The sequence below is a fragment of the Channa argus genome, chromosome 13, assembly GCF_033026475.1.
Source record: "Channa argus isolate prfri chromosome 13, Channa argus male v1.0, whole genome shotgun sequence".
In the NCBI taxonomy this organism is placed as follows: domain Eukaryota; kingdom Metazoa; phylum Chordata; class Actinopteri; order Anabantiformes; family Channidae; genus Channa; species Channa argus.
The window spans coordinates 4,929,357-4,941,480 of NC_090209.1; the positions used below are offsets into that span (position 1 = coordinate 4,929,357).

Below are 12,124 nucleotides of genomic sequence, written 5' to 3' on the forward strand. Positions count from 1 at the left end.
TGTGTGTGTCTCTATTTCAGAACAACGTGGCAGGCGCTCTGTGTGATGAATGTAAGTCTGGGTTCTTCCACCTGTCAGAGGCCAACCCTGAAGGCTGTCTACGTTGTTTCTGTATGGGTGTCACCAAACAGTGTGCCAGCTCTACTTGGAATCGAGATCAGGTAGGTTGCCAGCGATTAAAGAAGGGAAGACTATTTTTGCAGTCCTGCTCCGTCAGCACTCACCATTTTGAAGCTAAATAATGACTGGCATGTGTAAACAGGAAATGTGATAACTAAAATTTGTTCTGTCTCAGGTGCGTGGAGGAGTGAACGGGCAGCTCTTCTCCCTCTCCAACAGTGCCAACACTAGAAGTATCTCCGAAGGCATCTCCCAGAGGGGCTCTTCGGAAATCGTCTACCGCTCTTTCTTCAGTATTCCCAGCGACGTCTACTACTGGGTCCTGCCCGAGAGCTTCAGAGGAGACAAGGTGAGAGAATAGAATAAAGTAATGAGCAGGTTGGGACAGAAGAGAAGAAAACGCAGCCAAGATGGGTTTCTCTGCTCTTTCTGTCCCATTTAGTTGTGCCTCAACATATTGTCAGGTGAAAAGGCTGAACATGTCCACCCAACCAGACTCCTTTGCACCTTGGGTGTCCCCGCACTATCATAAGGGCAAAATACATTTCCACTGCTTTTTTGTTGACACAAGCTTTTTATTGTCCCTATATTTCTCCCAGGTGACGGCCTATGGCGGGGAGCTTCGCTACACAGTGCGCTTTGAACCACTTCAGCGCTCACTGGTGATTGACGGCCAGCCAGATGTGGTTCTTCAGGGCAACGGCATCTTCTTAGAACACTACTCCCAGACCAAGTTAGGCCCCCGTGTCCCACAAGCTGTCACTGTGACCTTCAGAGAGGTGTGTTTCACCGTCGTTCATGGGGGACTTTTAGCTAAATCTGTATCCCTGAACAATGTTAGTGGAGTAACGTTTTTCTTTGGCTGACAGTCTGCATGGCGTCGCACCGATGGCCAGCCATGCACTCGTGAGCACCTCCTGATGGCCCTGGCTGATGTAACCGTCTTCATGATCAGAGCCACTTATGCGGACAACATGGAAGAAAGCAGGTGGGATAGGTGCCCATTCCAAGACTATTTCATTTCACGGCAAATAAAAAGATTGTTCAGTGATTTTCGTGTGCGTCTGTGTGTGTGTTAAATAGTATCTCAGACATCAAGATGGACATCGCTGTTCCCCACTCTACTGGTAATGATCGTGCACTGGAGGTGGAAGAGTGCGCCTGCCCTCAGGGATACAGAGGACCCTCCTGCCAGGTCCACAAGATTTTTCTGAAATAGTTTAATTTTACAAAAACATCTGAGCTTTAATGATTTTATGGCCCTTACTTGGAATCACAGCTGTGACAAAGCGTGTTTGGAATAGTCTCTTTTTTCCGGTATGGTCTTTATTTTAGCATAGTCCTTTTTTCCCAGACAGTATGATGATAATTGCACCATGCCTCCCTGCAGCAATGGAACAAAGATGTAGTCCTCTTTGTCATCACTTGTCTCTCACCTGAAGTGTTTTTCTATGCTGTTGCAGGAATGTGATGAAGGCTACACTCGAACCAGCTCTGGTCTTTACCTGGGCACCTGTGAGAGATGTGACTGCAATGGTCACGCCAGCAGCTGTGACCCAGAAACTGGCAGGTGCCTGGTAGGTTCACTCCTACTCTTTCAATTCTTCGCTCCTTTGCCATTGTCAGTCATTTTATTGGAATAGACTGTTTTTTTTTTTTAGCAAATCCCAACATGTGATAACATGTGGCACTTAGAAGTATTGTGAATTTAGTTTCTCCTGGATCTCACCTATACTTTGTTTGTGTGTGCCTGACTAAAAGCAATGCCTCCATAACACCGATGGGCAGAGGTGTGAACGCTGTCGGGCTGGTTTCTATGGAAACCCTGTTACAGGCAGTGCCCAGGCCTGCCAGCCCTGCCCCTGTCCTGGAACCACATCCAGCGACCGGTGAGTTCATGTTTAAAAGTCTTTTTAATTTCACGCAATTGACTCAACTCAACACATACAGTTAGACTTATATTTAATGCTACATCAGGCAAGTAAACAATATGAATTGCCGGAGCTAGTAAACCACTGAATTGTGTGTGAACACCATTAGATCTAAAGTACCATTCTTGCAGTTTGTATGTTTTTTTTTTGTGTTTTTTTCACAGATACTCGTCAACCTGTTTTCTGGATTCTGATGGTCAGCCAACTTGTGACAAGTGCCCCCCGGAGTACACTGGCCGACGCTGTGAGAGGTATGCACCTTCCTGCTTTGTCTTTGTACTTTTGGTACTTTGGTCCTCTCAGTCCTTCTCTCAGTGTCATCTGGACACTGCTCAGTGTTTGGGGTTGCCGGGCAGGTCGGCGGCAAGGTTAGCGGGGGCTGGCACGGGCACCCAGTGTAAATAAATACATGCATGTTTGTGGTTTGCATCTCGTGTTTGTCCAAGGCAGATTGAGCAGTGTCAGCAGAGGGATGGGGGATGCAACCTGGACCCACCCATTCTGATTTATATGTGATGTTGATGCTGTTTTGTGCAGATTTGCTGTTGGATGTGGAAATAGTTTTCTACTATGGGGAAATAATATATATTACATGATGTATAGGATCAGGGACTTTTGATGGTACTGTGAATATCATGACTCAACTTTACACTAAAATGTGTGGAAAAGGGAATCATACTTTTGTTGTCTTGTGTCACTTGCTTGAATTCAAAAAGCCTTTTAAAGTGACTTTGTTCTTTATGCTTCAGCTTTTTGCTTCGCTGGTTGTGAAGGTGCTGGCTCATTCTCTATGTGCAGTGTGTACAGACAAAATGTGTTTTCCGGGTATCTAAAAACATAAATGTAGATCTGGCATTTATGAGGACTTCTACCTGGCTATTGAATCTTTGCTGCCCCGAGGGCAAAGATGACGAAGCGACTTGGGTGACACAATAAATACTATAAGTAATTTAACCCTTGAACGTCTCTGCCTGCATGACACCTGATATTGCTTTTCTGACATTAAGAGAAGAGATGCCATCTGCAGACAGTTGTGGGGACCTTTTCCTGGAGAAGCAGATAGAGGGCTTGCTAGGATGTGAAGCTGAAGTACTATTCAATTTCAGCGGAGAGAAAGAGACATTACCAAATGGAAGTGGAGATGGTGATTCTGATCATGACATTGAGTCCACTTGGCCTTTTATCACCGTAGAAACAACTATAACCCCTAGTGTGACTTCTCAGTCTACTGCAGCGGGAGATCAGCATCGTACTTCTAGGCTTCCACCACGCTTCACACCCAGCCAAGAGACCAGATACTCTAGCTTCCAGCATCTGCTCCGGATTCACCTAAACTCTTTTAACCAGCGCCTGAGCATGCTAGAAGGCAACACGCTTGATATGAAGGAGGGCATTCGTATTACAGGAGAACGGCAGAGTCACCTCAACTCCAAGCTGAAAGAGCTCATCGCCAACCATTCAGCTAGGGAGACAAACAGGGTAGGTGAGCTGGAGAGGAGCTACAGAGACGTGGAGGAACGCCTAACTAGACTAGAGGGAAGGCTGGAAATTCTGATTGATGGCTTCACTGCTCTGGCTCAGGAGTTGAACAGGATGAAACGCGCTCGTGGCAATTTCCGTTTGGCCAATGAAAGAAAGGTTCTGCCTTCACTCTCCACAGTTCTCACAATCCCGTCATATTCAACAACTCAGCCCCAGGTGATTTTACCTACAGAAACACCTCTAACCAATAAAGCCACAGTGCCCAAAAGCTTACCTACGCCAGTCCTCCCTATGAACAAACCTAACACCAGAGATGGAAAATTCAAGCAAGCAATCTCCACTAAGCTAGAGAAACACCGTGCACTTCTCCAAACAGTCACCAGGTCATCTAGAGTTAAATTTTCAACAAGTGCAGCTACGAACGTAAAGGTGAGCTTGAGTAAATCAAGCATTGTGTCTAAAGCTAAACCTAGAACTACAACGATGCCAGAAACAAAAAGGCCAAAGGGTAGGACGTCCACCGTAAGAGCTAAACATGTCTCACGGCCAAGCCAAACAAGATTGAAGCAAGTTAAAGAAGAGACAGCAATCACTAAATATCAACTGGAGCCACCATCGCACAAATCAAAACCTGCTGGAAACCCTCTGCTGCATACAAAACGTGATAAGACCAGTAAAAAGGATTTTGCACTACGTGTTAAAAACAATGGCCCAATTACGAAGAAGGTTCAGGGGGGCAGAAAGAAATCCTCAAAGCAACACAAGTGTAGCGTGAACCAAAACAAGAAACATAATTCCTTTAAGAACACTATCAAAACCACAACTTCCAAATCTAGCACTACAAAGATGTCTAAAAAAACCGGTGACCCTACCAAAAACAAGGCTACTGCTGCAAAGAAAGCAACCAAAAAACGGCAGCAGCAGAAGCAGAAGAAGAAGAAGACAAACAACCCTCAATCTGGGCTTTTGGACCTGCTGAGGCTCTTAAAAGGAGATGTGTCTGCCAACAAGAAGCAGTATCAAGGCGGTTCTCTTCACGTTGTCCTGGGAAGGCTGGCCATTCCTATCAAAATTATCCCTGATGATTAGGGAGCAACATGTTTTTTTCATTGCATTATCTCTATATTCAGATCCTGCTATTTTTGTCTAATATTGTAACAACATTACTGAAACTTAATGAAGAGAATGATTTATTTTAAAGCTTCCAGATGTTTAACGTGGTGATTTTTTTTGATATTGATACTAATAGCTAACCGTTACAATAACTGCACAAGAACCCTGCTAAGGAATACTTTTATTAGTACGCGTTATGTGTATACCTTTGTTCATTTTGTCATGGCCACACTACCTCAGGTCTGACCCTCTTGAGGTTTATCCCTTTTACCTAGCACCACCAGCATCCACACTTTCTCAATATATTATTATATGATCAAATACTTGCAAAGGCTTTTTCTCAAAGTAAGCTCATTAAATGGAGCTCCTCTTTGTTGGCTACCGGTGGACCCTGATAGCTGAGGTAAGACTGACAGCAGCTGTCCTCAGGGCCTCTAACCTGTAAACATCTGTGCTTGGATTAGCTTTTGTTTTTGGTGGTAGCTGCGCATTTTGCTGGGGTGGAAGGCAAATTGCTTTACTATGTCGCATTTGTAGAATTTTCCTTTTTGCCAGCTTAGCATCTTCTACTGCAGTCATCCTCCCTACTGCCTTGTCATGATATCGCTCCTGTATGTCTTTTTTTTAATCTGATGATATGTTTTACATTTTTTTGTACTCCTAATGTTAATATTTTTGTTCCTGTTCAAAAATATCTGTTTCAGCTGTACATTCCTCATGCGAGATGGAATCAACATCTGAGATATGTTGAATGAATGCAGCAGCTTTATCCATCTCCTCTTCTAGCAGTGCTTTATTATCTTCTTTGTCTGGGGAAAAATTGCAAAAGCTGGTGTCTGTCATTTTTTTGGTTCTATGAATATAAGAGTGGTCTTCAGTGTACAAACCCCATTTTTAGAAAAATGGGGATGTTGTGTGAAACAGGAAAAAAATTAATATTTTTGAATGTAAATAGTACAAAGAAAACATTTAAAATGTTGAAACAAAAAATGTTAAAAGTTTTCTTTTAGTTTACATGCTTTATTTGATTTCATGCCAGCAACACGTCTTAAAAATTTGCAAAGAAGCAACAAACGTCTAGAAAATATGTGTAATGCTAAGACAAACACACACATGCAGCAACTAATGAGGTTCATTTGCATGAGGTCTACATCCAGGACAAGGTATAAACGGAGAAATCCAATGAAGGTTAGAGTTTCAGAAATAAGGATATGGCGAGTTTGTTCACTTTAAAAAATGTTTATTAACCTTGAGAATAACTTTTATCAATGTACAATTGCAGAAAATTTGAAAATATCAATGATATGTGATACATAATATCATTAAAGTATTAAGATTACTTGGAAAAATACATGTAGGTCTTGATTGTTGTGCTCTGAGGCACCACTCCATTAAAAATAGACACTCTACTGCGCAAAGAAACAACCATATGTAAACAAGACCCTAAAACTGCCACCTTCTTTGACCCTGGCCTTGTTTAAAATTGATTGAGGTAAAGGAGAAAATGGTGACAGTTTGTGCATTACAAAGTTGTCTCTGAAATGAGAAGCTGAAATCCCATAACAAGCAGGAATGGGAAACAAATTTGCTTTCAAAGTTAAAACATTTGGCCTAGTGAGTTCCCAGAGTTCACAGAGCGTTGTTAAGAACAGGTGATGCAAGAAACTGGTACTAATGCCCCTGTTTTAACATTTTTTAAAAACAAATCCTCAGTTTCAACATTTTCTATGTTGTCTTTGTACATTTACAAAAAAAAATTAGTTGCAATGACTTGCAAACAATAAACATTTCTTCCTATTCACGTCCCACACAGTGTCTCAGCCGTTCTGGAAATGCGTTTTGTACTTGTATAGTACAAACGTATTTCCAGTTATAAACGCCTATATGTATTACTGGCTGGTATTTCCTTGTCTGGATGACTCAGTCTTTTCATAGTTAAGGGTCTGTCTTGTATCAAGAAGACTTCCTAATGGACATAATTTATGACATTTATCATCTTCTGCAGACTCCTTCAGCTTCCTGCCTCATTGTTCTTTGACTAAAACTTGTATCCTCCTTGAATGGAAAATGGATTCAAACACCGTGTCTATTTTAATTTCAGATGTGCCACAGGATACACTGGCAACCCACTGCTGGGACAGAGATGTACTGTCTCCAATGTCGTCAATGGTATATCCAGTGCTTTGATCCAGGAAAATTTGATATTGTTCCAACATCTGTTTTTTTAGATTATAGATCCAATACAAATTGCAAAGATTACTTTAATTTCACTAGTACATAGTGTAAACATCTGTTGTACTGTCCTGTCACAGGTAACTGCTATAACTGTGATCCAAGGGGAAGTGAAAGCTGCAGTGGTGGTGTGTGTCTCTGCAAGGTGACAAAGACAATTTTTATCGACATCGACTCTTTTTATCGACGTGGTTTTTACCTTTTGGTGTCCTGGCATGGATCATTTGCCTTACGCAGTATTGTCTTCCCTTGGCACTATGTTCTAGATGAACGTTGAAGGGCGTTTTTGCTCTAGCTGTAAGCCCGGAACCTTCCACCTCAGTCAGGACAACAAAGATGGCTGCCTTTCCTGTTTCTGCATGGGTGTCACTCAGCAGTGCTCTAGCTCAACGTACTATAGAGACCAGGTGAGCAGTTTGGGTTGTGTATGGCACAGTCACACACGCATTACGACAGCTCATAGAAGAAGACTTCAAGAAGAAGTTGTTTAAACCTTTGAAACCTGTGTATATGTCATGTGATGAGGTTACTTTGGATGCCAATATATTTAGTAAGATAGCAAATATTAATGTTACTTCTCTCTCTGCGTTGTGTTAGTGTTTGTCCATTCTGGGCTATTGTTGAATCATGACAGTACAACAGTACAGCTTCAGTGAAAAGGGGCCCACTCCTTACATAGATACCTTTATATAAATTTCATGCTGAAATAAAGAAAATATAGCAGTTCTTGTATTCATGCGACCATATAATAGTGAAAAAAATAGTATAAATACTATATTTCATTCCTTGTTATACAGTAGACCCCTCTAAATATCAAACACTGCACCAGTCATTCAAAAGGCTACTTATATCATGGATACTGACACATAGACATGGAAAGAATGAAATAGCCAGTGAGATCACATGCATCCGTGATATCTCCCCAGATAAGAAAGAACTTTTGTGCACATAGTCCCCCCTGCTGAGTAAATGGTTGTAAAGATAAGCTTTGACTTCTCTTAGAACCACCCCAGAGCAAAGGCTGAAAAAATCTAAGGCCACAGAGAAAGAATCAAGAATTATAACTTGCAGCACTAGTTTGCTCTAATTCTCTACCACTAGAATCACTAAGTCCACCACTGCACAGTTGTTTACAAAGTTTTCGTAGTAATAAAGAAACTCTATGTTGTTATGGTCAGTCTAAGTGTGTGTGTGTGTGTGTGTGTGTGTGTGTGTGTGTGTGTGTGTGTGTGTGTGTGTGTGTGTGTGTGTTTTAATAAAGCATCTTTTCAGTGGCACAGGTTTGACTATTGAACCTTTTAATGTGCCATTGGACTTCATTTATCTATCAGGGTCAAGTTGAATGCAGTGCACTCAGTTGCCCTTCAGCTAACTGAGTCAATATTGCTGCATAAAGATAGTAATAATTTTATCACTTCTTACTTGAACTGTGATTTTTTGCTGTACCATTCAGCTTAATTGTACATGTGCTCTTGCAGGTCTCATTAGCCTTCTCTCCAGGGAACTTCCAGGGATTCGCTCTGGTAAATCGCCAGCGCACCAATCGCATCTCCACCGGATTTACTGTGGAGGTGTCCACTGAAGGCACTCAGCTGTCCTACACCAACTTTGACTACCTAGGACAGGAGCCTCACTACTGGCAGCTCCCAGGGGTCTACCAAGGAGACAAGGTCAGTATCAAACAGCACATACAGTACAGTACAGTACAGTAAAGCAGCTAAATCGGTGGGAGTAGCCAAACGAAGACCACGAATTCTGCTGTACATAATGCACTGAGCAGCACTTAAAAGGAAAAACGAAGACCATTCTTATTCGTTTCCTGTCCCCAAATCACAGCTATTTCTCGCTTCCACCATAAGCCAACCTTTCTTTTCTCAGTCTGCGTGCATTCTCTTTGCCTCCGTTGCTGCACTTTCTTTTGCATCTGTGTTTTTACTGGGACAATGTTGTGCATAAATGTAACTGTTCTCCTACGTAAACAAGCATTTTTGTTTTTGCCCCCTCAACTCCATAGAAGGAGTCTTTCTATACCCGCGTGAGACGAACAAAAAAGGTATAGTACAGTGGTATCAGTGTGTTGTGGTCGTGTCGTGACTGCAGTTTGGCTTGACTTGATGCAAACTTGATGACTTGATGGTGTCCTCTCTTGTCTGGCATGTTTCGAGCCACTGTTGATGTAGTATTCATAATATACTGAACCCCATTCTTATTTTCTTTTTTATATCCACATATTTAAGGATGCCCATCTTATTTTATGTTCTTAATCATCACTTGGTGTTGAGCAGCATGGTGTTGTTTGCAGTTGAAGCTGGCCACTTGGCGTCTCCTGAGTTTAACTGCTTACACGGCCGCGCCGGCTGCACAACCAAAATTGCTTTCCGCTCCACATCCCATGGTCCATCTAAATGGATTGATTATTAATGGTCCATTAAAGAGTTTCATACAGTTTAACTTTGCTTTAAGTAACACTATCATAGCATTCCTGAATACCATCAGCTCAGTGATTAGAAAAGTGATCAAAGGGCTTTATCCACTTCAATAGAGTCACTCGTACGTGCCGGAGGAGCAGCTAAGAAAGGATGCTTCCATTTGGAACCAGATGGCCTCCGAACATAAAGAGACCCACAGAACCAAAAGAGCTAGACAGGTATTTTGTATGGACTGCATTGTAGTTTGCTGTAGCATAAGCAACTCTCACATGTCTAGAGAGAGAGAGCTTAATGCACAGTGTCGCTATCCGCTAACACACTGCAGGTTTATAGTCATCTATCGAAGTTCTTACCTATAGCGGCATGGAAAATCTGCTCGCTTTGATGAAGGGGAACTGAAAACAGGCATGCAACTGGGTCGGCATGCAAAGGCAAGTTTCAGGAAAATGTCTCGAGTTATTGATTTGAAGCGTTTTATGGTTTGATACCCTGCTCGACTATGTTCAACAGAGCATAAATGTCTCTTTTGACCAGTTACAGGTGACATTACAGTGCATCTAAATGCTTTACGTGCGTAACTCCAGTGTGCTGAACTCACACATCCGAGCACCGTAGACTAAAAAGCATGGGCTAAAGTAGCATGTTCACCGTTTTAAAGAGCTGTATATCAGCGTACATAGTGGAAAGGCTACATTCTCGAACCTTATCTCCATCATTTTGACTGTTCCCATTGGACCCGACTGTCCGCCTCCGCAGAGTGACGTCAGACAGCTGGACGATGATGTGTGGGCGCTCCTCGCTAACTTCTCCAATGGACCAGCGGGTTCCTCTCCATTCTTTCCCTCGTCCTTCTCTAAAGCGTCCTCCTCTTTTACTTCATCTTATTCTCGGGCCCCAACATCCTCTTCCTCCTCTTCATCGTCTCGATTGTCTGCGCGTAATTTGAGCCCGGTTAGGCCGACCAGACCCCACTCATACTCCCCAGGTTATGTTCCTCGTCTGCAGGTACACTCTGTCCCATATTGGGAGAGAATTCTAGATTGTTTCTGAGTGTTTTTTTTATGTTTTCTTTGTTTATATATGTTTTCATTGATTCATTCATTTGCTCTTATTGGTGATCTTCATGGTTTCTTTTTGGGCTCTGGCTCTGTGGTGGATGAACAGAACAGGAACACAGTGAGCGAAACCTCTGCGAGTGCATCTGGGGACAGCAGCAAGGTAGAAATTGAGATGACTGAGCTGCTTCATGTCTTGCCTGTCGGCACATATACATAGTGTAGTAGGTTGTCATGCTGTGCACGGCAGTTAAAGTTTGGGTCTAAAATCTCTGCTTCTAACAGCTGAAAATAACGATCTACTAAAGAAACACAGAATGTCTTTAGTTTACAGTTGCCAAAGACTGAGCTATTTTCATAATTGAAGTGTCCAGTCGGGTTTTCTCCCGTTGTTAAGCAAATATCTCCCACTCAATCCTGTCAATGTTATTGTCCACTACGATTTGACGTACAGTGGTCTGTTATTATAATGTTGTGTGTTTTAAAACAGCCTCTTGCTGAGGCACATCGTAGGCTGTCATTGCTACACTACCGACGATGGAAGCTGTTGTTTAAGTTGTCAAAGCACAGTGTTACTTCTATTGTCTCATCAAACTGTCACTGGAGACTTTAATAGCATCTGTATTAGAGCACATGGACTGTATTTAAAAGTCCATGCTTTTCTTCCTTGCTCCTGAGAGTGTTTTCAGAGTTGCTCTTTGACGTGCTTGTCTGCTTGTAATACTTTTCTGCCTGCTTACGCTATATTTTAGTCGTGCTGCTGCTTTCTCTACCCGTTGCTTATTCTCTTCTACCTCTCCTTCCTCTTTTACCTCTCAGTACGCTCTGGTCTACAAACGTTTCAGCTTACACCAGGACGATCTGCTCTACTGGCAGCTCCCGGCGCAATTTACAGGGAATAAGGTAACTTGTGAAAACACGTGGCCATGTCTCCTCCTGCCCCACGTCCAACATTTAAAGAGGGAGGGAAGTGCTATAGCACTTTTAGTAACATCTAGCCTTCTCACCACGCTTCACAAACGTTCCTCCTGTGACATATAATGGAAGGTGCAGCAGATGCAAGGAGTTTCAGGGGTTCTTGTTTTCTTAACCACAACCTGAAATATGCCCACTTCACTTCAAAAGCAGCAGTTCTCATTCTTTATTGACTGGGACTAGCCCTGTTTTCTCTTCCTAAGTCATTCTGCACTTGGGCAAAAGCCCCCAAAACCACACAAGACATGATCTAATTCGGCATTTATGTGACAAATAAACTAAACTTAAAGAACACAGTGGGAAGAATTAGACTTTTAGTGCATTCACCACCCTGATTTTCCACTCCTTCACCTCGTCCTAGCACACAATTTATGGTTATGCTACTCAACTCATGGGCATCGCAGCACTGTTTTGACCCGGGAAAAGCATATAATCTTCTTCCATGCTAATCATGTTTTAGGTTGGTTCTTATGGAGGTAAACTCAAATACACCATCTCCTATGTCGCGGGACCAAGAGGAACACTGCTTGATGACGCAGACGTCCAGATTATCGTGAGTGTACCCTCCTGCTTCCATGATGACTCACTGTTTTCTCTAATGATTACATGACTGTGGAGCATTTTTTTTTACTGGCCAGTGTTGTTCTTGTAGGGTAACGACATAACTTTGGTAGCTCGTCAGCCATGGCAGAGGAGGCAGCAGGGAGGCAGAGAAACTCAACAATTTGAGATTGTCTTCAGGGAGGTGAGTAGTTCGGAACAGTAGTTTCAACAAGCATGCGCCTCA

General features: G+C 42.6%; 1 protein-coding gene across 4 annotated transcripts in view; it reads left to right on the top strand.

The window, feature by feature from the left end:
• The window catches only part of hspg2 (heparan sulfate proteoglycan 2), an 89,704-nt gene that overhangs the window by 49,173 nt on the left and 28,407 nt on the right, over positions 1-12,124 (top strand). For 3 of the 4 annotated variants that reach the window (XM_067525592.1, XM_067525593.1, XM_067525594.1), the window contains 18 exons: positions 21-161; positions 296-469; positions 720-899; positions 990-1,108; positions 1,204-1,315; positions 1,584-1,697; positions 1,882-2,009; positions 2,216-2,302; positions 6,748-6,815; positions 6,959-7,023; positions 7,145-7,285; positions 8,357-8,548; positions 8,893-8,931; positions 10,064-10,312; positions 10,472-10,525; positions 11,182-11,265; positions 11,798-11,890; positions 11,990-12,082. In XM_067525592.1, coding sequence (XP_067381693.1) covers positions 21-161; positions 296-469; positions 720-899; positions 990-1,108; positions 1,204-1,315; positions 1,584-1,697; positions 1,882-2,009; positions 2,216-2,302; positions 6,748-6,815; positions 6,959-7,023; positions 7,145-7,285; positions 8,357-8,548; positions 8,893-8,931; positions 10,064-10,312; positions 10,472-10,525; positions 11,182-11,265; positions 11,798-11,890; positions 11,990-12,082 — 2,133 coding nt within the window. The remainder of the gene's footprint in view (positions 1-20; positions 162-295; positions 470-719; positions 900-989; positions 1,109-1,203; positions 1,316-1,583; positions 1,698-1,881; positions 2,010-2,215; positions 2,303-6,747; positions 6,816-6,958; positions 7,024-7,144; positions 7,286-8,356; positions 8,549-8,892; positions 8,932-10,063; positions 10,313-10,471; positions 10,526-11,181; positions 11,266-11,797; positions 11,891-11,989; positions 12,083-12,124) is intronic. The other variant, XM_067525595.1, reaches the window with a different exon arrangement.